This window comes from Peromyscus leucopus, chromosome 18, assembly GCF_004664715.2.
Source record: "Peromyscus leucopus breed LL Stock chromosome 18, UCI_PerLeu_2.1, whole genome shotgun sequence".
NCBI lineage: Eukaryota > Metazoa > Chordata > Mammalia > Rodentia > Cricetidae > Peromyscus > Peromyscus leucopus.
Genome location: NC_051078.1, coordinates 18,071,004 through 18,095,599, shown reverse-complemented (window position 1 = coordinate 18,095,599; position 24,596 = coordinate 18,071,004). Strand labels below are relative to the sequence as shown.

At 40.3% G+C, this 24,596-nt stretch overlaps 1 protein-coding gene across 11 annotated transcripts in view; it reads left to right on the top strand.

The window, feature by feature from the left end:
- Positions 1 to 360: 360 nt before the first annotated feature.
- The window catches only part of Kcnc2 (potassium voltage-gated channel subfamily C member 2), a 188,459-nt gene continuing 164,223 nt past the window's right edge, over positions 361 to 24,596 (top strand). For 10 of the 11 annotated variants that reach the window (XM_028873079.2, XM_028873078.2, XM_028873073.2 and 7 more), the window contains exons 1-2: positions 361 to 843; positions 1,995 to 2,712. In XM_028873079.2, coding sequence (XP_028728912.1) covers positions 2,014 to 2,712 — 699 coding nt within the window. In that variant the 5' untranslated portion in view covers positions 361 to 843; positions 1,995 to 2,013. Of the gene's footprint in view, positions 844 to 1,124; positions 1,396 to 1,994; positions 2,713 to 24,596 lie in introns of those variants that run through there. The other variant, XM_037196764.1, reaches the window with a different exon arrangement.

Below are 24,596 nucleotides of genomic sequence, written 5' to 3'. Positions count from 1 at the left end.
CTGTGATGCCTGGAGACCTACATTTGAGTGAAGAGAGAAAGTGGAGCCTTGTAGAAGACACAGGAAACACGATCCCCTGTCACCTGTAAGCAGTCCCCTCCTGCCAGCTGTCATTAAGGCAAAGATGCAATTGGCTTTAGATTCTCTCACTTGTTGGGAGGGGTGGGGCAGTGGAGTGACGGAACATGAAGACAGGTGCCTAAAGAGTGCAAGCAGAAGCTCCAGAGAGGGCGAGGATGAAGCTGTTCATCCCCAGACCCACCCACCCACTCTGTAGCTCTGTGCTCAGGCGAGCGGTGCAGAAGGAACAGCTCTAACAGAGGCTGTTTTCGGGCGGGGGTTGCGGGGAGGGGGGGCCGTGAGGACCAAATCTGTGGATCCACATCTAAGCTGGGCGCCTTCACTTTCAACCGGGTGAGCCCCTCTTCTCCCCACCGCCTCGCCCCGTCCTCCGGGGTCAGCCTCCTCTCCAGGGCAACAGCCAGCCGGGCTGAAGGTCTGCAGCGGGGTCGGGCTGCGCCAGCTGGACCCGCCCCGAGCTCCATGGTTCGCCCAGCCCCGCGCGATGGGGACTCTGGGCGCGGAGGGTGGCTCTGGGAGAGCCGGCAGATCTCAGCAGCGTGAAGGCGGGGAGCGCAGCGGGCGGCGGGCGGGGACTTTCTCCCCGACCTCGGCGGCACCCAGAGAAGCGGCTCAACCACCTGAACCCCGAAAACGCCAACAAGTAGTTTCTCCTTCGAGAAGGGCGGCTCAGCGGGCCGCAGAGACTCCGTCGGGCTTCAGGGGAAAACCTCGTCTACTCGGAGACCCAAGCAGATCCACTTTTCTCCCTGTCTCCTTAAGGTATCCGGGGACGGGGAGGGGGAGTAAGGAAGGGCGGTGCAGGCGGGCATCCCCCTGCCTGGCTGTGAGAATGTGGATGCGAAGAGCCCTAGGGAGAGACTGGATACAGCCGGTCTCCCAGCTCAGGGACCCAGGGGGTGTGCCTCCTGCGGCTTCTCCCGGGCCTCACCCCTCCTCGAAAGCAACCCCCCGACTCTCCACCTCAAGATGTTTGTTTTTCTTGGGAATGGGGGGGGAGGGGGAGGGGTGGGATCGATTGCTCACTTTTGTCCTCAAAGATGGATCCTAGTTCGTCCAGTTTCCTTTCCCAAGTAATAATAACATTAGCAACAGCGATAACAGTAATGTGAAGAGGAAATTGGAGGAGGAAATTAGTCAGAAGTCTCCTTGGTGAAAGGCAGCGAAGCAGCAGGGACGTGTGTGTGTGTGTGTGTGTGTGTGTTGTTGTTGTTGCTGTTCTGATTTCCGTCTTCAGTTTTCTGCTTGGTAGGTGAGGGAGGGCAGTGAACGGAGAACAGAGCGGGGCAAACGGGTATCCAGGCTTGGCCAAGGGTACGCAGACAGCTGGGGCCCCCGAGGGCTCCCCCCCCCCCAACACTGCTAAGTTGCCTTAGCCAACCTAACTCCCTGGTGGGGGAAACGACACTAAAACCAGGGGAGGGGTTGAAAGAGATGTGGGAGAGTGGGGCAGGGGGTCCGTCTAAAGAGAGGAAGGTCCTGGGGCAAAGAGGGGGTGCTGGAGAGTGAGCAGTGGAGGGTTAGGGGAAGGAAAGTGGGGGAGCTTGGGGACTTAAAGCAGGCTGGATTTGTCAGGGACAGAGGAGAAACAAGGTGGAGGGTAAAAGGAAGGGGAGGTCAGAGCCAAGGGTGGGTGGACTGTGTGCCGCAAGAGAAAAGGTTTCCTGGAAGGTCAAGGAAAACTCAACTGTTCTTGATTCTCTATGGGAACCTGGGCCAGGCATGATGCAAGAGGCGGGGACCGGACTGGATACCAGGCTCCTCCTGGGAGGGTCCTTCCCACTTGCCAGCTAGTCATCTTGGCACTCTGGGGTTGAGGTGGGGGTAGAGGCGCGCGCGCGCGGGGAGGGGGGGTCATGGTGAGTCTATGGCCCAGGAGAGCTTTAACTCGGTGCCCTGTTCGCCTCCCCTAGTCATGTCTGAGCCACAGCGATGGGCAAGATCGAGAACAACGAGAGGGTGATCCTCAATGTCGGGGGCACCCGGCACGAAACCTACCGCAGCACCCTCAAGACCCTTCCCGGAACTCGCCTGGCCCTCCTCGCCTCCTCCGAACCTCAGGGCGACTGCCTGACCGCGGCGGGTGACAAGCTGCAGCCCCTGCCCCCTCCGCTCTCTCCGCCGCCGCGACCGCCTTCCCTGTCCCCCGTCCCCAGCAGCTGCTTCGAGGGCGGCGCGGGCAACTGCAGTTCCCACGGTGGCAATGGTGGCGGCGGCGGCGACCACCACCCTGGGGGTGGCCGCGAATTCTTCTTCGATCGCCACCCCGGGGTCTTCGCCTATGTGCTCAACTACTACCGCACGGGCAAGCTGCACTGCCCCGCCGACGTGTGCGGGCCGCTCTTCGAGGAGGAGCTGGCCTTCTGGGGCATCGACGAGACCGACGTGGAGCCCTGCTGCTGGATGACCTACCGGCAGCACCGCGACGCGGAGGAGGCCCTGGACATCTTCGAGACGCCCGACCTCATCGGGGGCGACCCTGGGGACGACGAGGACCTAGCGGCCAAGAGGCTGGGCATTGAGGATGCTGCAGGGCTTGGAGGACCCGATGGCAAGTCTGGCCGCTGGAGGAGGCTGCAGCCCCGCATGTGGGCCCTCTTCGAGGACCCCTACTCATCCAGAGCCGCCAGGGTAAGACCCGAATCTACCACCTTTCCCCGTGGCCGCAAAATCTTCCAACTTCCCTTCAAACTTTGGTTCTTTCCTCCAACAGGCCCTGAGATGAAGACGAAGAGGGGGAGCTCACTAGAGATGGTTTTCGAGGGTCTTCATGTAGGGTAGGGAAAGCCCAGAGACCCTTGCCTCATCTTTCCACCCTCCCTGACCGTCACTCTACTGACCTTCCAATCAAACAGATTTATTTTAGCAGGTGCGACCCATGTCAGAGTCCTGGGCTGTGTCCTAATGCCTTTGCTATATTCACCTTAGTTTTTGCCTTAACTTTTTTTTTTTGGTTCCAACTTTTTCCGTTAGCTAGGATGTGTTTCGGAGCCTGCTGTCCATCCTGATGTGACATTTTCAACGAGGCCTGACTCTCAGATCTGACTCACCAGAGCAGTAGCTACAAGAACGGTCTACTGTGAGGACAGAGAAAGGGGAAATGGAACCTGCATCCTTGGACTGGGTGGAGGTAGGGTGTGTAGGGAGGATCATTGTGTGAGGAGAATACTCCTGTCCCTGTCTCTACCCTAGGGAGAAGACTATGTTGTTGCGATTGCTGTTCCTAATGTCCTGCACTCTGGATCCTCAGGCTGGGTGTCTTTCTTCTTAGGTGTGTGTTTTCAGGTTGATCAGGAATCAAGCACCTCGTTGACCTGTCTTCTGTTCTCTATAACCCAGTGACTCTGACTATTGAAAACTTTCCCTGACTTTTTAACATTATAATCTTAGCCACAATGTTTCTTTTTGGTTTCTAATTTAAGTGAGTGATTACATTTACTCCATGCCTTTCTTAGCTACCTTCCCAGAATCCCATGAAGGGACTAATGATGGTGTCTCCAGTTTAAAGGAAATAGGAGAAATAAAAAAAAAAAAACAAACAAACACAATACAGTATCTGAATTGGTATCAATTATATATGAGGACAGACACTAAATTTAGTAAATCTTTGCAACTGCATATGTCTTGTTTTTGCTATCCAGAAAAGACCCTCACCCCTGCCGGATGGTAATTATCCCTCCCTAAGTTTGGCTCCATCCTCTTGACCAGTTTTCTTTGAAGGAATCTTTGCATCTTAGCTCTTGTACTGCTATCTACCCACTTACTTCCAGGGAGACACCATCTCAGAAGTGTGCACATCTGTTTGGTTTTCAGGCAGAAGTAGAACACAAAGAGACAAAGTAAAATAGTGATGATCTCTAGGGTCTGGCCTTTGGAGCCATGCATAAATTTTAGCATGGTCTTACATCCCTGTATTCAAACATGGAATTACAAAGGATAATCCTAAAATTTTGCTTTAAAAAGTATTCCATAATTGCAAAAAGAGTTTGCATTTTAGAGGGGATTATTGATAGATGGACAAGGTGGTGTATGTCTTCAATCCCACTACTTGGGAGGCAGAGGCAGGCAGATCCATGAGTTCGAGGCCAGCCTGGTCTACAAGAGCTAGTTCTAGGACAGCCAGGCTACACAGAGAATCCCTGTCTCAGAAAAAAAGTACTTATTGATATCAATAATATCACAGGCACGTGAACATTACTTTGCATTTTTTGGTTTTCAGCTGAATGCCACTGTACTCTTCCCCCTGGGTGGAGAAAGAGATAACTTGATTTTGTTTTCAGGCTCATCAGATGACCGTTTTCTTCAGTCTGTATACAATAAAACAAACAGATGTTTTATTATTTTTCTTCCTGATAACTTAGCATGATATCTTCAGTTTTGTATTTTATCTTTGTGTTTTGTATTTTATTGTAAGCCAGGTCCTATAACTAAAATTTTTATGAAGTGACCGACTTTTATCCTTACTATGAAATTTGACTCTATTGATTATTAGCCAAAGGGTAGTTCATTGACTTGGCAGTTACTGCAGATCATACTTAGATTTTGTTGTAATTATATGGAAGATTTAACTTGTATCTGTTTTAGATGAAGAAAGAATCAAGCGATTAGTACAAGGTCAGGAGCAGGTGAGAACAAAATCAGCTGACAGTCACCAGCCTGGCCTGAGATCTGTTTTAGAAGTCACCTCGCAAGGACCTTCTCCTTTCTAAATGAGATGAGGAAAATAAGAATCAGATGTTAAGAAACGGCCAAGGTCATACATCAAATTGTTAGCTGAACCACAATCATTCCAGTGGTGTCATGACATCCTCCCAGCCCCTTCCCACAAAAAACCTTGATCATAGCTGACTAGACTGGCATCTCTGTATATCCTATTGCTCGTGTGATCCAGTGCTGCCTAAGATATTAATTGTGGTTCCCACTTGGAAAGGTCGTTTATGACATGTCAAAGTACCTACATTCTAGGACTTTGGCTGGCAGAAATTTTATGGGGCACCCGTCAACAAAGGGATAAAAACATGCGATGATCTTCCCTTCTTTCATGAACCCTGTTGGAACTTTCTGTTTGTCATTATCCAATCAGTGTCTAGTATGCTGCTTTTCTTTGCGGACTTTGAGTTCAGGGAAGCACCTTTTCAAATCACTAAGGGTTGTCTAGATCAGAAGGCACAGATGAATTTGTAAGTGAGTTAATATTTGAGCTCCAAGGATGGCCTGAAATAATGATATCAGACTATTTCTTCATGTAGAATACTACTGAGGAGGCACCAGGGTAAAACTGTGCTCAAGTGGTGTGATTCTAGGAAACATAAATCAATTATCAAGTGATTTCCATCAGCTCTGCTCTGATCATCACAAATCCCCTTCCTAATACAGTATTTTTATAAACTTTCTACCTTTCCATTAGTTCATATTTTTATTGTAATATGTAGATGAACAATTTTAACTGAACTTCTTTTTCAATTTTTACACTCATTCCTTTATATGTTTTATGATTTTCTAATATCAAGGAGATTGCTACAATTTTAAAATAGGTGTGATTTATTTTTACCCTTATGACCCACACTGTCACACTAAAACACTAGTTATAGGAAATGGTAATTGACTTTTATGACACTGCAATTTTGCCTCCTGTTGGCTGGCATGTCCTTTTTTATCTAGAATTTTAATTTATGATATAAATAGATATTGAGAGATTTTGGTCAATAAGTTTTCCTGCCATACATATGAGTTCTTTTATTTGGTAAGAAATGTATAAAAAATTCCAACTTAAGTGGTCATGGAACTCTCTTGTGGAAAACTGTTCAGGAAAGAGAGAAAGTTGGCTCTATTGGCAATATTTACAAATAGTGATGAACAAGGAGGGATGCATTTGTGAAAGTGTTATGTATCTATACTTCCAACTCAACTTCTTCAGTTCAGAGCATGAGTTTTTATTCAAGATTCAGTGCAATAAGAGGATACAGTAGGTCGAAATTTCTTGGTAGAGCCTCTGGATTATTTTTTCAAGTTACTGTTACTCTAAGTATAAATTACCAGGCTTAGAAAAACATATCAAAGAATGTGTTTCAATTCTAAAGTGCTGAGGAGGGATTATGTTGATCAGAGTTCTTTCCATTTTTACTTTGTGGGTGCAGTGAGGTGACTGACTTCACTTCTGTTTGAGAGTGTGACCCCTTTTTGATGACTTATGCCTGTCTTTAATTACTAGGTAGATTTTTCACTTTTCATAGCTATGTTAAAAGAGCATTTTTTTTCTAATGGTCATATATAGCTCGCTCACAAATGATGGTAGCCAGATGTGAATTTCTTTTAGAAATCTTGTTTCTTCAGGTTGTATTTATTGTTTAATTACGCTACACCAAAATCTACATAAAATAAAGGCAAGGCATGTGGAAGATACTGTTCTTTGTTCTCAAAAAGCTAATTATTGTGTTTTGCAAAAAAAAAAAAAAAAGGTAGCCCTTCTCCAATTGTTTGATGGTAAAAACTACATTCTAGCTGTTTTATAATACCAAGGATGTTACATATTTTTCACCCCAGAGACCATTTGACTTTAGAGTCTCTTCTATCTATCATTTAAATTACTATGACAACTCATGTCTCCAGACTTTAGCCTGTGCCGTGGCCTTCATCTTCAACTTATCTTGGGTGTATTTTTGTCACAATGATTTCCCATTGTTAAAAATCTTTAGCTGATGCCATGAATTTCAGAATAAAATTTACACTGCTTAATATGATAATTAAGATTTTTATCGTCTAGCTGCTACTTCTACACCTTTTTTAAAGCTTCAACATCTTTCTCTTTGTCTTTAATGGTCAATGGACCAAAAATGGCATGCTTGGATAGGTCAGTTAGTATTGTCTTAGAGTTTTAATATGAGGGTTCTTTCAATCTTGGTTTTTTGATTTCAGAATAATCTATAGCCTTTTCCCAGTATAATGAAGGCTGTACTTGCACCAAACAAGTGAACTACTAGAATGTGGCTAAATTTCTTCATTTTTTCTCTATTAATTTTGAGTCATGGCCAAGTGTAGAACAAAGCAAATTCAAGTTCATGTCCTTTAGAAGATTTTTAATATGATGTCTGATTGTCTTCATTTTCAATCTAAGGACCTTTTGACCTTTTCCAGAACACTAATTATATAATTCATTAATAAATTCAGTTCTAGTTAAGTTGATGTACTGTGATGATTAAACAGGTCCAGAGAGTACCTAAGTCTCAATGTATCAGCAAAGGAACCAAGCCACTTATTGGTTTCATTACATTTTTGGTAGCATATATGATCACACACTAAGAGATGTTTCATTGTTGGGTACCAGGTGTACCAAAGATGAATGCAGTTGAGCAGATTAAGTACACTTTTCATGTATACTTTTAACAGCTCAATTGTAGACTCAAGTTTAAAAATTGAATAGAGACAAGAAAGTGTTTCTTCCTTCTCAAGAGGTTATTTGCAAAGCAAATAAAAATAAAGAAATGTTCAAGTTTATGTGAAGATGCAGATCAAATTTTCCCATTTGGATATTTAAATCATCACAATTTATTTTTACTACCACAAAATAAATGTATTTCAAGTTTTATATGTTTTGAACTTTTGAGTCATACATCCTTTTTATTATGGCAACCTTTAAGATATGTCTAAATGAAATAGCAAAGGCACTAAAGATAAATACAGCTCTCCAGAAGGAAATATAGAGTGGCAAATATTCTAAACAATAACCATGAATATATTACAGAACCATAATTCAATTCTGCTTGAAGTTTTAAGGGCTTTTCTTTTAGAACAGTTCAGACAGTCTTTTGTGATATAATAGCATGGTTTGATGCTTGTTTCACAGGCTGAAGGGTGGCAATTTTAATTCTGTGCAGTCAATATTTTCACAGGGAGTGAGTAGAATGTGGGTTTGGAGGGGAAAAGAAAGCTGAGGTAGAGAATATATATGGAAACAACTGGGGGAAAATCTGCATTAGGAGCTGTAAGAACCTTGCTCTTATTCTGTTGTCAAAACGGGTTGAGCTCAGTTCATCTTCTTCTGCCTTACTCCAGTAAGCAAATAATAAATAAAAACTGGGGATGACGCATTGGACTAAGATAGTACCAAAACATCTTTTCATCTCTAAGGTTTTGATGTCTGTAGGGTAATTATTGCTAAAGATCCTGGGTAGGAACAGCACGTCTGTACCCATTTTGATTGCACTCAGAGAACTGTCACACCAATAAGGTAAACTAGAATTGATTTTTTTCATTTGTAACTTTCTACCCTTTTTTTTTTCTCCCCCCTTACAGCTGTTGGGTAGCTGCTGCTCTGGTTACCATAGAAACAGTTAGCTCCTAGCTTCCTGTTTCCATTGAAAACAGCTTTCTCTTAACCACATATTGATCTCAGGAAATCATTTTGCTGTGGCTCTGTCATAAAAGCCATAAAGATGATCTGCTCCATCATTTCCTAGGTCTCAGATTCAGTGCAGGTGTAGATCCATCCACCCACAAGGGTAACTGATTAGATAATCTCAATTTTATTTCCATTTGAAAAGTGCCTTGGCAAAGACACCATCCTTTTCTCTTTCCCATATTTTATACAACAGGGAGAGTCTTATTCATGTGAGGCTTTCGAGATGTGTCTAACACGTTTAAATGTTTACAAAACTGTTGAAATCCTTCCAGTTTTCATCTCCTTCATAACCTAGACTATCAGAGTGAATGTGGAGAATAGTTTGCTGTCTGGCACACTTGAAAGCTAAGATTTAATGTGTTCATTTATCAGGACTTTCAAAGTGATATGTGTGCTTATTATATAGGGCTCTGCATTTCTCTTTTGAGAACATAGTCTATTGCAGTATATATGTGTTTACATATAGAAAAAGATGAAAAATACATTGTCAAGGAACAAGTTTATGTAATTTTATATGGAAAGGAGATGGAGATTTGTAGGAATGTGGTTTTAAGTTTCAAGAATACTTTATGTGTTTGGTATATATATTCCAAATACCCAATATATGTATGTATATATCCCAAATAGTGTATATATATATATATATATATATATACATATATATATATATATCCCAATCCCAAATAAATATATATGTTTATGTTTATACACACACATCTCCCATATATAAACTGTTTCTACAGGATTTATGACTGAGAAATGCAATAGACTTTCAGTGTTCATGAGGATTAGATTTGGAAGAAAATTCAGTCATCTGCCCCAACTTCCTCCTTTTTAAGAGACAAACTGACATGTTCTGGCCATGACTAGTTAGTGATAATTGAGGGGCTAGAATTAAGATCATGTGACTTCTGGGTCAGTGTTCTTTCCATTCAAACAAGGTTGCTTAGTCTAGCCCGTGCTTCCCATTGAATGCATACACTTAGTCACCGAGAAGCAGCAAGTATCTTAGGAAGAGTAATGTCAATCTCTGCCTAAAATGATCAATCTGTGTTTATTGAGCAAATATCAGGGAACTGCCACTTCTGTAGGGACCATCAGAGCTTCCATGTATCTTTCCAGGCTGCCTTCTTCAGGCTGACTTCTTCAGTTCCACATTCTGTCTTTGTACTGCCTTTAAAGCTACAGAATTAACCTTCTGACACACCAACCTCCTTTTTATCCTCACAGTCTGAAAGCTTGACTCCTTGGTGTCTAAAGATTTTCCCTTGTTCAACTCTTATAAGATTTATTGTTTTTGATTTCTTAATGCAATCCTGGTTCAACCTGTGGGTGATGGATAACATATTTTGTAGAGGGTCGTCTTTTCAAATGTAGTTAACCAGGATTATGTGTTTATACTAGGATAACTGGTGATTAGGGAAGGTAAAATGTATTTAAGGCTGGTGGAAATACAGTTGTGAAGTTGGACATTATTGTGAGATCAGTAAATACAATGCATTTTTTTCCTGCACCATTTTATAATGGTCAGTTAGTTGAAGGCATATAGTGTGATTGTAAAGCAATGCTATAATTGTGGCAGTGTCTGACAGAATGCATTTTTTAAAAGATTTATTTTTATTATTTTGATTATAGGTATGTGTCTGTGTGGGTTTATACACATGGCACAGGTACACATGTCCACAGATGTCTGAAGTGTCAGATACCCCTGGAGTTGGGGTTACAGGCACTTGATGTGGGTGCTGGGAATCAAACTCAGGTCCTCAGGAAGAGCAGTATGTGCTCTTATGCTCTTAACCACTGAACCATCTCTCCAGGCGCCCCCCCCCCCGAATGCATTTTATAGGACTCAAAACAGAAAAACTCTGGGCAGAATGATACTTATGATACAAAGCTAAAAATACTTCAGGACTGCTATAGTAGGTTAACTGGGCTCCCCTGAAACTTGACCATGATAAGGACATTCTTCCAATATGATAGTATTTAGAACTCAATGTGTTCAGAAAATCCTATGAAGATACCTCGGGGCATCTCAATTATTCTTTATGCTCTTTTTTTTTTTTTGGTTTTTCGAGACAGGGTTTCTCTGTGTAGCTTTGTGCCTTTCCTGAGACTCACTTGGTAGCCCAGGCTGGCCTCGAACTCACAGATATCTGCCTGCCTCTGCCTCCCGAGTGCTCAGATTAAAGGCGTGCGCCACCACCGCCCGGCTCTTTATGCTCTTGTGTGTGAAGATCTATGTCTGTGTGCTATCAAAAAGTACTGACATTCTTCATGCATCTAACTAAATGTTTAGGTTTTATTTATACAGATAAGGCTCAGTTAAGGTGATTTTCTGCTTGTTTATCGACGCCATTGTACTGTTGACATCTTTAAAAACTGAAGCAAAAGCTGGAACAGTCTATTGCTGGTGGGGCAGGGTTCTTTGATTTTTTTTTTTTTTTTTTTGAGACAGCTTATGCTGGTCTTGATTCATTATGTAGTTGCAGATGACCTTGAACTCCTTATCATCCTGTCTCTACATCCCAAGTACTAGGATTTGAGGGATATGCCACCATACCTGGCCCAAGACAATCTTTTTCAATAGCTAACTAGTGATTTAGTCTCAGGAGTAGCAAGTGCTCCCCATTAAGTTACCTCTCTAGAAAAAGACTTAGGGACGAAAAACCAACAACATTGGCCGCACATATTCTTTTATTTTATATCAATATTTTGTCTAGATTGAAAAATACTTAGGGAATCCAGGGAGAGGAAAATGACATAATTACATTTCAATTGAAATATGTTCAAATATTCAGTAAATATAAAATACTTTTTTAATAAGATAAAACCATTTTAAAGATTATCAACATACTCAAATCATATGTTTAATTTTAAGACTACATGGTAATGAATTATGTTCATGCAAAAGCCCTTTGGTCAAATAATTGAGTAGTTGAGTGCTTTGCAGGATGTATATAAAAATTCATATCTGAGTTCTTAAGTATACAATGGAGATTCAGATATGAATTGTTTATTTTAGTAGTTTTGAATTTATGGATTTATTATAAAATGCTATTTACTAAAAGAGAATATTGTATAGCAATTATATTGGTGCCATAGTAGTGATCATAGGATGAATAAACTTTGTGTTTTTACTGATGTTGTTATATTAATTTTGGATAAGATTAGTAAAATTACCATTTAAGGAAAAATAACAACACAGTTACTGTGGTTTAACTTATTCTTAACTTGTCCATCATTCAGGCATCTTGCAGAGAGAAATGACAGAGCAATTATGAAAGCTGTGAGAATATCTGCAGTACAACCACTGTTTTGGGTAGATTAAGTAGAAAATGGGCAGAATATAGCTGTGACCTTTTCTTATCTATAAAATTGAGCCTGAAATAACAGTAGGCTTTGGTTTGTCCTATACCAATTAGAATTGTATGATGAGATCAGAGTGAATCCATTACAGTCCTGTCATGTGACCAACAGATGCAGCAAAGTTGAACTATTGTATTTATACTATGAATGATAAATATTGGTGAGCTTATGATTCATCTCTAGTCTCATAATTGTATATATTATACCTTGCTATGTAGAGACACAGAATTCAAACAAATTAATGACATAATATTTAATATATTAGACTTCAAAGACATTAGAATGATTAGTCTTGATGTAAAAGCAGGGTTAGGTTTAATTAATTTTCTTACTTTTTTAATATATTACATTTTAGTTGCAATGTACATATTATCAGATTTTCATAGTTTTTAAATTTAGTGGTTTTTTTTCAACCTGCTCCTCTAAATTTCTTTGGATAGCATTGATTTAATGAATCTTTGATTCATCTGTCTTACATTGATTTGTAGAACTAAGCATAGGGGACAAGGATCTTCATATATTCTTTCAGCATAGGTTTCATTGTTGATAGCATTTTGTGTTTTCTCTACCTTGGTCTGAATTTATTGACTGATGAAATAGCATATTGTAAAACAGACAATATTCTCTTTTAACTAAGAACCAAGTGAAAAGCAAGAATCAATGATCTTAATGCTTTTAACTTTATGTCTCTCAACTGACAACTGCTTCAACAGTTGGCCAGGACTACGCTGCACAATAAGAATTCAAAACAAATTGAGACTTGGCATTCGGCCTCAGGATACATATTTGCAGGGAGAAAAAGATTTATAAATTAATAGTTATAATATCATACATTACATACCACACACTTTATTGAAGATAGGATATAAGGCAAATACATGGAGTAGGGAGGGAGGTAGGCTGTTGTGTAAGGAAGGCATCATCTTAATCTCCTTCCAGAAGATACATAGACATTTGCAAATAATCAAAGGGAAGGGCAACATAGCAGTGAAAAAACATGGATGCTTCATAGCTAGTATCACATCAAGTAACATTGGATAACAGGGAGGTCAGAGGGCAAGGGATATAGAAAGACAGGATAGTACAAGGTCAGAGGGCATGGGATATAGAAAGACAGGACAGTATAAGGTCAGAGGTCATGGGATACAGAGAGACAGGCTATCTTATCTGGAAGCACTCACTTTGAAACTGCTTCTCTTCTTTGGGTCAGAGAGATGGAAACTCATCTGGCTGCTTCCCACTTGGTTTTGAGGCGAGTGTAGGGTTGGACTCAGCCTGCTACATTTTCATTCTCACAACACGTTAGATTCAGGAGTGATCTTTAGAAGTGATTTCTCTGAGTTTCCTTTGGTTCACTGGGCTAGAGAGAAGGTAACAATACCTTATTGAATGGTTGCTATAAAGATAAACTACGGGTGGTGGTGGCAGTGCACACCTTTAATCCCAGTACTCGGGAGGCAGAGGCAGGAGTATCTCTGTGAGTTCGAGGCCAGCCTGGTCTACAGAGTGAGATCCAGGACAGGCACCAAAACTACACGGAGAAACCCTGTCTTGAAAAACCAATATAAATAAATAAATAAATAAATAAATAAATAAATAAATAAAATTAAAAAAAAGATAAACTAAAGGTATTTGTGTTAAAAATCCCGATCCTATTCTAAAAACATCATTTGTCTTGCTATAATTATTATTAATGCTTTTGAGGCATTTTGGGAGGTAATGTGGTAGCAACCATCAATCTTATGGAAATTTCCTTGCATTTGGAATGGTTTTGAAGAGGTTATCTCTCCTTGAGAATTTTCTTCTGGATACTTGAATGACTATTGGACTGGAAAATGACCATTGGTCACTCATGCTTAAATAGAGATTAATTAGAACAACATCCTATACATTTTTATTATGTATCAGGCATTTTTTTTTTCAAGTGGCATAGTGAAGACATATCTTCAGCCCTTAACATGCTGGTAGTGTACTGAAAGAGAACGAAAGGATGGTGGCTTTGCCACATCATGGCATCTTCAGTAGATGGAAGCTGGAGTACTTTGGAGACCAACACAGTCATGTTGGAAATGTCATATCTTCCTGAAGAAGAATGACGCAGAAGAGAAAGAGAATATGTTCAGATTTTTTTTTTCAGATATGAGGAACAGCCTAAATAAAGTTTCAGAATGAGAGGAGGGTGGGGCCTGTTCAAAGTATTGTGGGTAAGCGAATACAACTAGATTTCTAAGGGAGAGAAGATTCAGCCAGTGGCAGAGCTGAGATTGATTGGCTCTAAAGTCCTGGAAAATTCTATTGCAAAAGTCTGGTCTCTGTTGGTAATGAGGCTTCTTCCTACCCGATTCCTCTATTCTCTCTGTATAAGCTTTGGATGGCCTGACCTTAAACGTGGTATCTTCCTGTCAAAAATCTCTTTCCTACTGTTCTTTTGCACAGTAAGGGAGGCTTCATATTTCTTTTCAACTCTGCAATGAATGGTTATGGTTTGGATTTGGCTCATAGTAATGATTCTTTTCTGGGCATTATTACTATTGGGTTTAGAACTATTTCTTGTGATTCTTTGCATTTTATATTTCTGTATCAACAACCTAAAAAACTGTTTTATAGATATTATGACTATTATGTTGTGCACCTCTTAAAATTTTTGATAGGTTTAATTCACACTAAAATAAGACAGGAAGGGATGAGCACTCTTCTGTCCAGGAAATACAGGATTTATGTTGCTACTACTTTGAATTAAAGTCCACGAATAGAATATCAAAATTTCTATTTCTATGCCACATAACTGGCTACCCAGTGTAGTCATCCATGTGGATTCCAAAGTCACAAACTTGAAACAGAATTGTATATAACTCGTAGGTTTGAATATTCCTCAAGACATTGCTTCAAACAAAATTTTCTTTCAAATGGTTCATAAAGGAGCAAGGATGTCAAGGAAGAAAATAAAAACAAACAAACAAACTAACATCGTAAAGTTAAAGCTAGAAGAAGATGGTGATGTCAGATCCAAGGCCAAGGAATTTTCCTAATGTATGTGCACACACTTCCTTGTCTAGGAAACCTTTATTCCTTTTCTTTGGCTACAAACTAAAATCACTGAATCCTATAGCTCTTCAAATGCTGTGACTTCTCAAACTCACAGCCATTGTTTCCAACTTTGCCACAAAAATAGAGCTTAATTCAAGCGATAGTTTCTCTCCAGTGAATACAAGAAATGTGTTCTCATCTTTTACTTAGGCACACCATTATTCTCATAGCCTCGAATGGCCTGCCTCCCCACCTTGGTTTAATAGAGTAATGCAATCATCTTTTAGCATCCTGCAAGCCTTACTCCTTTTCATCTCCCAAACATTCTTCAAAACTGTTTGTTCGAGCTTCCATCCCTCTTCATAGACTTGTATTCTAGTGCTAGACTGACTGCAGCGATTTCCTAGGACAGCCGTAAGAAACCACCACATGCTGGACATGGTGGCCCACACCTTTAATTCCAGCAAAGCCAGGCAGATTTCTGTGAGTTTGAGGCCAGCCTAGTCTACAGAGCGAGTTCCAGGACAGGCACCAAAACTACACAGAGAAACACTGTCTCAAAAAACCAAGAAAAAAAAAAAAAGAAAGAAAAAGAAAAAAAAAAAAAAAAGAAACCACCACACAACTAATGACTTAAAATAGCAGGAACATACCCTCTTACAGTTTTGGGGTCTGCAGTCTGGGAATCAGCAGTCTTGCTTCTTCTGGAGAGTCAGAAGGGCGGTCTACTCACTGCTGGCATCTGATGGTTGCTCAGCAGGCCTGGGCTGCCTCTGACCATGGATGCATCCCTCCAGGTGCCTTCCTAATCTCTGCTCACAAGCTCTCTGAGATGGTTTTATTTTTCTTCTGGTAAAGATCACAAGGAGCAGATTAGAACCTATCCCAATCCAGTGTGTCTCTATTTTAATTTTACCAATTATATAGGCAAATATGCTTTTCTTTCAGATAAGGGCATGCTATGATCTTTGTGGTACACATAAATTTGAGCATCATTATTCAACAGTTCTTTCGTTTCCTGTTTTTGTTATACACTTATAGCACTCAAGAAATCTTTCTTTTTTCAAAAATTTTTTTCTTCCTTTTTTCCTTCCTTCCTTCCTTCCTTCCTTCTTTTCTTCCTTCCTTCCTTCTTTCCTTTCTTTCTTTATTTTTTTTTTAATTGAGATAGAGCTCTCACTTTGTGCCCTGGCTAGTCTGGATCTCATTATGTAGTCCAGGCTGACCTTGAACTTGCAACAATCCTCTCGACTCATTCTCCCTAGTGCTGGGGTTACAGAAATGAGCCGTCACATTGAGTGTTTTTCTTATTTTCTTTTGCCCCCTTTCCATACTCTAACAGATAAAATGCCTTTGTAATTCTTCTGAAAATATTAATTTTAGGGAATTTAAAAACTTGTCTTTTACTTCTGGTACTAACACTAGTCTCTTTCTGAACATTCTTTTTCTGTTGACCTTCTTGTATCTTAAGTGATTGATTCTCTCCAAATGTCATTTCCTCTAAAGGGCTGAGGGTGGCTGTGGTACAGTGGCTGTGGGTAAACAGATGATCATGTATATGCATACCTGTAAGGTGGGTGAAAAAGAGCAGATGCATGAACTCGAGGTTCCTGCAACAGTCTAAGAAAGTAATGAGCTTTTGACATGCAAGCATGGAGACCTGAGTTCTGCTTCCATCACTCACGTGAAAAAAAAATGGAAGTGACTGTGTGGGTGTGCATAACTCAAGCACTGTGGACTGGCTGGCATCAAGTTCATTGAGAAACACTGGCTAAAGAGAATAAGGTGGAGAGAGAGAGAGCTGGACGCTCAATGTCCTCCTCTGACTTCTTCTCATACAGGCATGTACACTCTCACACACAGGCACACACACACACACACACACACACACACACACACACACACACACACGCACTCAGACACAGACACATGCACACAGAGACATACAGACACATACATATGCAGATACACACACAGACATAGATACACATAGAGACACAGATACAGACACATGGACACAGACACGCACACATACACACACAGACACAGACACAAGAACCCAGATACAGACACATACACAGGAACCCAGATACAGACACATACACAGGAACCCAGATACAGACACATACACACACAGACACATACAGACACATATACACAGACACAGACACATACACAGACACAGACACAGGAACCCAGATACAGACACATACACATAGGGATGCACACAGTCACACAGACATAGACACACACACACAGACACACAGACACATGCAACACTCTCTCTCTCCTGTATCTAATATTGAATTGCATTACTCTTTTCAAACTGCATCTCCACTAGTTAAACCCTATCTGCTTCATATCTAAATATTTTTATTTAGAACGGAAAATTTTTTAATTTCGATCCTTGTGGTATTTTTTTGGTCAACAACTTAAATGAGATTTGGATAAGGAGTGAGGCTCTCGTACTAGAATTAGATTGGAGTTGTGTCTGTGTCACCTAATGAGGGGAAGAACTGAAAAGTACAGAATAAGGGAGTTCATCTTTATAAGAGTGTTGTAGCATCAGTTCCACAAACTTGGATAGATGGCCTACTAAGCGCCTTGACAATGTGATATAACCTTTTTTTTCCTGGGTTGTAGATCTGTATAACATTATATGTTGAACACCATCTCCAACATACTATTAAGTATTAAGTGTTCATTAAAATACAGAGTAACAGATAAAAATGGTATACTGCAGGGCACTAACTATGTAACTCATGTGTGAATCAGTAGTCACTAAATGTTAGGCCTGGGGCATTACTGTACACTGCTGTAGAATTTTTTTGTTGTTGTCTTTGTTTTTGTTTTTCAAGACAGGGTTTCTCTGTAGCTCTGCTGTAGATTTTATACACTATACTTAGCCTAAACTATATTTATAAAAAGTTCATCAGTAATACACTTACTTTAGCTCACTTTACCTTATTTACTTTATAAGTGCTTTAATTTTTTTTTAAGCTACATGTAATAAACACGTAGCTAAATGACACAGATACACTATGGAGCTGTAGAACATCTTGTTTTCTTATAAACTGACTATAGAGACCTGTTTCTCTTTTTTAAATTATTTCTTAGTCATTTTTACTTTGTACATGTTTTTGTTAGTGACTAAGACACAAAAGTGTTAATGAACCTGGGTCCACACAGGGTTTGCATCATAAGTATCTCCATCTTCCTCCTGTGCCTTTGTTCCACAGGGAAGCCTTACCGGGCAGCCACACACATGGAGCTGTCGTGTCTGAGGACAAGGTCCCATGGAATGGAGCTGTTCTACAGATAACTATGTTTTCATCATAGAAGATGTGCATCCTATAAAAACGATAAAAAGTCTAGTATAGCACACACATGACCCAGGAGCATAGCTGTTTGTTATTGTTATCGGGGTTGTGTAAAAACATTATTGTGATTTTTCTAGCACTGGTATCACAGTAGACTTGTTTACACTAGTGTTACCACAAATGCATAATGTGTTATGCTGCCACTTTATGATGGCTACCACGCTATGTTATCACTAACCTAGTGATAATGGGCACAATATATCTGGTTCTTGTTTGCCCAAACCACATTACTTGCCACATGATTGTAGATGCTCATTGACTCCCTATCTTCATTGGTTATGGAGTTATATAGCAGATACTCTTGTATCTTTTGTGTTCCCCATATTTATGAATAGTAGGTGGCAATTTTCCTCATAGGTTTTTTGAAAATAGCAATTATATATGTTTATGGGACATAATGTAATGTTTTGATATATATTTGTAATGTGGAATGATTAAATCAGGCTAATTAACAAACTCAGCGTATCATGTACTTAATTTTTTTGTTGTGAAAGCATTTAAAATCCACTCATTTAGCAATTTTGAAATATAATATGAATTATTTATTGTACCCACCATACTGTGCAGTGGATCACTAAAGCTTATTGCCCTCAGCAGGGTTTCATCACTGTCTGAATAACTTTGTGATTTCCTTTCCTACAAGGCTATGTTCCCCTCTGATTCGTTCCCACAAAGGCAGTATATTTCTTCTCTCTTTTGAGCCCACATTTTCCCCACTTTTTATCTACTCTAGTCTTCGAAAACTCAGTCCAAATGAGAAGTTTCAAAGCCCACGTACAGTGAGTAATTTTAATTCCTGTTAGACTAACATGGAAACATTTTTTTTTTTTTTCTGAAAATTATCCTTTGGGACAAAAGTAACACTTTATTTTGTCACCTACCTACTGAGAATACATTTGTAAGAGCCATGAACTTTGATCACTCAACAGATGTTTCTGAGTCTCCGCAGGAATCATGCCCTTAAGTTGAAAGGATGTTTACATATTAGTGTGCTTTAATTTTACCAGAGAGGCAGTGCCAGTGGGAGCATATGTCAAGTCCTCATTAGGCAGCCATGTCTCTGCCTGGCAGTGACAGATGACTCTGGTTGTCCTGCTAAGGACATGAAGCAAGACCTTCGCTGAAGGATACTGTGTCCTCAGGAAAGATGTGGGAAGAATAGACATTGAAGCAGCAGTGCAATCAGACAAGGAGATCAGAGAAAAAGGAGTCCTATTTAGCACACTCTTGCGATTTTGCTTCATTAGCAAATTAGGATGATCCAAAGGTGATTTTTTTTTCCCTCATATGATCTGGAGTAAATTGTATCAGATGAAGGAGGCAAAGACAATTTATATTTAAAACACAATTATGTCCAGATAGCCCAACTGAGCTGGAACAATATCAGGATTTTTTAAAGGCACTTAAGGAGACACACATACATCACTGTGGGAATGAGAAAAGTATCTGTATATAAGATCTCACTAAGCATAATAGAGATTAAGGATAATGTAATTTTCCCAAGTTCCAGCCCTGAGAAAATTCCTCCCAGAGTCCTGGGAAAGTCACTACCTAAGGCGTAAGGTGTGGGTTATCTGAGGGAAAGGAATCTATGTACACTACGCTCTTTTATCCATTAACTTTATTCCTCTAGGACAAAACTCTAGCTATAGAGCTTCGGTCCCCTCCTGAGTCTTTGCACCTCCATTTTCTGTCCCCTCATAGTTCTGGTAATAACTAAGCCCTTATGCTTTTGGTCTCATCTTCATCCTCTGTTCCTTCATCCTCCATCTATCTTTCCTGGCTCCTTACTCCTGTCCCTGATAGACTCTACAAGAGATCTTCTTTACCCTCTACAGAATCTCTGTCTTCCTCTCCTCTCTCTGGCCATAAGGTTCTGTGTCTTCTGTTCCAGCCTAACCCTTCATTCTTCCTCTCCTCTCTCTGGCCATGCAGTTCTGGGTCTGCCTGTGGAATTCCACTCCAGTCCTTACAGCACCTGGTTATGCAAAAAGCCCTGTTTTCCTCAGTCAGTTGCTCTGGAATAACACTAGGCTTGAAGGCAAGAGATGGTGTGAGCTTCATTTGCACAAGAAGCAAAGCTGTGCATCTGCAGTGTGCTTGTGTCCTAGGCTCAGCAGGGGGAGGGGGAGCGGCGGGGTGTGGGGTGTGGGGTGTGGGGGTGTGGGGTGTGGGGTGTGGGGTGTGTGTGGGGGGTGTGGGGGTGGGGGTGGGTAGTTAGTTACCTAGAGGTTCAGCATCTAAGAAGCTTAGCAGTTTGCCAAATGGTCTATAGTATTTGGGCACGCAAGAATTTCATAGCAGAAGACAGCTGAAATATTAAGGCTCTATAACACCAAATATTTCATGATAAATGGCTTCCCATTTGATGGACCCTTAGCTGGTCAAAGTATAGCTTTAATACACAGCTGAATCTCTATAATATATACTTGCAGCATGCAAGAAGAGATCAAGGAAAGTCATGATTTAAAAGAAATGTGAGATGGCATAGGAAATATAAATGATAACACAATACTCAAAGCAGAACGTTAGAATGACCATGCTGTTTTAAAACTAAAGATATTTGTAGTTTATATTCTTAAACAAAAGTAATATCAAGTCATAAAAGTAAAACTCTTACAAAAAGACATTGAAAAAATATTGGCTAGATGAAGGGGACGCATTGATTGCTTTCCTTTCAAAGGCTATTAGAAGCTTATCATATTATTTTCTAAGCTACATAGCCATAAAGTTATACAGAAGATGTCTAATTTGTGTGTGTGTGTGCACACGCACACACACAAACACCCATGAATGCAAGTGCCCACAGGTCTAGAAAGAGTATCAGATCCCTAGGCAGTTGTCAGATGCTGTGTGGATGCTAGGAGCTGATTCTGGGTTCTCTGTCAAAAGCAGCAACTTCTCTGTGGGGCATTTACCCACCACCCCCACAGCTTCCCAGAGTTTTCTTGAGTGCGATCAGCAGGAAATATTAGATAGAAGGATTTATAGCGGAGAATCTTGCGGAGATAAACAGATAGAAAATAAAGGATAGCCTCGAGAGGGCCTGGAACCTATTCCAACGGGCCCGGACTGTCTCTGGTCCAGGGTTTTTATAGAGACGCCAAGGGGTGGAGCAAAAGACCTCCTCCCCCAGCACAGCCAAGTGCAGACCATCTCAGACACCTGCACTCAGGCCCATGGTCCTGATCATCCTCTCTATTCGGACCTGCTGGGTAAAGCCACGAGGAACCCCAGAACGGGCTCCCACACTTCTCTTAACTGTTGTGCCATATGTCTATCCTCCATATTGCATTCTTATTGATTCAAATACTTAAGCATATTGTCTTAGTTTTTGTGTGCATATCATATATCTTACCTTATATGTTATCTCCTTTTATTATTGTTATATAAATATAATTTGTCCATTTTGTAGTCATAATATTTGACATATTTTCGCTTATGTAATTAACTACCATAATTGTGTTCCTAACATGATTTCTTCATTTTTGAGTCCACTATAGATCTTTACATTTACTTTTCAGTTTTAGCGAGTGTATTTTTGTGCATCTTTTTAGAGATGAGGGTGTTCGGATTGCATTCAGATATGAGCATTAATTTTCCTTAGTGTAGAATTCCAGGGCACACAATTTTGCTTCCTAAAGCCTGACTTTTCTGGATGATACTCTGAAATAAAGAAAAAAAGATACTAAAATTCCCATGTGTTGTGAAGAAGATGGGAACCCCTATACAAATTCTGGGCCGGAAATGATGAACAAAGCTTTATACTCACACTAAGATGTAGAAGAAGATGAGACTTCAGCCAGAGGAGGTAAAGAGGCATTTAAGAGATAGGAATTTGTGGGATGGAGGGGAGAGAGTAGAAGAGGGAGGAAGAGGAGGAGAGACAGAGGGAGAGAAGGTTAGAGGGAGAGGAGAGAGAGAGAGAGAGAGAGAGAGAGAGAGAGAGAGAGAGAGAGAGAGAGAGAGAGAGAATAGGGTTGAAGAACTGGCCGTAGCCGCAGGTCAAGAGAACTAAAGGAAGTGCCTATATGCTACTCAGGGAGCAAAGAATCCTAGGAGCTCACATAAAGTTGCTTCTGTTGATACATTTTTTAAAATATTCTACATATTACTATTGGTCTACTCTATTCCATTGGTCGTCTTTCATCAAATTTGTATCATGACTTCTCATTGTATATTCTTGGAAAAACTCCGATGTAGTGTTCTACATTTCCGCTTTCCTCAAAGCTGTTTTGCATTTTCAAACCCGTTTTTCCCTCTGACAGGTATTTACATTTTCCACCATAGCTTTATGGTTTTTGTATGCTTGATAATTACGTTGCTCGGTTATTAAGATAAATCTTAGTATTTTCTGAGGGCTTTTTGTAAGGAATTTTAATGTTTCTGTTTTTTTTTTTTTTTTTTTTTTATTTTGTTGACTCAAAATTCATGTTTGTCAAAAAGTTAAGGCAAGTAGTTTTAAAGCAAGGCCATTGTTCTGGACCTTTGTGGAACATTTTGTCTATCTCTTAATACAGATCTGTATTTTATTTTCACCCTCACCCTGTATGTTTCTTGTTAAGCAAGACAGAACATTGTGATGGCTATGAACACAGTTGCTGGCATGAGATAGACATGGCATTATACTCACACTGACATATCAAACCTTATGGTATATTGTATGACTCTGGCTGACCTACTTCCACCTTATTTTTTTCAGTAAAAAGGACTTTCGATGGTGGATATCATGAGTCTTGAATGATGAGAATTAAGTAGCACAATGTATTTAATTTGCATAGCAGGATGCTTTATGTAAGGGAAGTGTTCCATAAACCTCTGTTTTTATTATATGGATCTCAAGCGAACACTGATGATTTGAATCTTTTGTGTAGTAATTGGTGCAATCAACCACAGGCTCATTGTGTGTCTAGGACGAGGAAAAGGAGGATTGCTTTTCATTGTTTCACAGGTTACATCAAATCCAGAAGGTTGTGGAAGAGGTTTTGAAAAGTATTCACATACTTTTGTCAATAGGTTTTAGCACATAGCAGGTAGCTCTCTGTCAATGCCTTGACCACAAATCAATTAGGTATAGTTCCTGTGTAGGAATGAGATGTGACAACAATCTTGATGTCATTGCCCACTTCTCTGAATGACCTATAGGGAATGAAGGATCACATGTTAGGAGAAATGGAGATAACTTTTGTTTAATGAGTTACTTTTTGGGTTCTGGCCTATTGTTATTGTCTGAAGTGTCTAGGGTTAGTACGGTGCATTATATATGTTTTTGTGAATGCAAATTGCCTGATAAAATATGATTCCCAGCAAACTTTCAGTTGCAGCTACACAGTCAACAAGTATTTTTTCTTGCAAGTATCTATACTAAATTGTGGATTGCAGCACACTAAAACAGCTGGTTATCAAAAATCCACAAATCACTAAAAGCCTGTGTTTCTCTTTGTTCTCCTGTCTAGTGTGTGTGTATGTGTGTGTGTATGTATGTTTATGTGTTTGTGTGTATGCATGTATGTGTATAGGAAATTGGAGGTCTTCCTCATTCATGTGTGTGTCTCCTTTTATCACTCTTTACCTTATACTTTTATGGTTTGAGAATTTCATTACATTCTTATAATGAGTTTTGTTAAAATTCACTCCCCCATTTCTCTAATTTCTCCACTATCCCTCTCATCATTTTTCCTGATTTCATGTGTTTTAAAACAACAAAACAAAACAACAACAACAAAACCCATGGACACTGCTTAGTGCCAGTTGTATGCAATTGTATATGTATGGCTACAGGACCCTTTGGTGGAACATGTTTAATCTCTCACTAGCCTCATCCTCATCCTGAAGAAAATAGCAGCTATCCATTGCCAATAGTTTTCCACCCATCCTAGGATTATGGCTGGTTTGCTCTTGTGCCAGTCTGGTGCAAGCACTCACGGCTGCTGTGAGCTCATGTGTGCAAGGAAGCTGTCCTATCTGGTAAACATGATTTTGTTGCTCTGGCTCTGCCTCTGACTCTTACAGTCTTTCTGCCCTCTCTTCCTCAATGTCTTAGTGGAAGGGGCGTGGTAAAGATGCTCCATTTTGAGCTGGTCATTCTCTGCACCTTAACTATTGTTATGTTAATTACCATTTGCTGTGAAGAAGTTTCTCTGGTTAGGCTTAAGAAATGAACTAACCTCTGTGTATAAATATAAATTCTGAGGAAGCAGTTTATTACTATGTATACTTAGCAGAATAATAAAATTAAGCTATTGAGGCCTATGACCTAGGTAGCCATATTTTATTTTCCTGGTTAATGCCATTGGGCATGAGTTCCGTTTTGTAATGCCAGCTTTAAGTTTAATCTGAAAAAT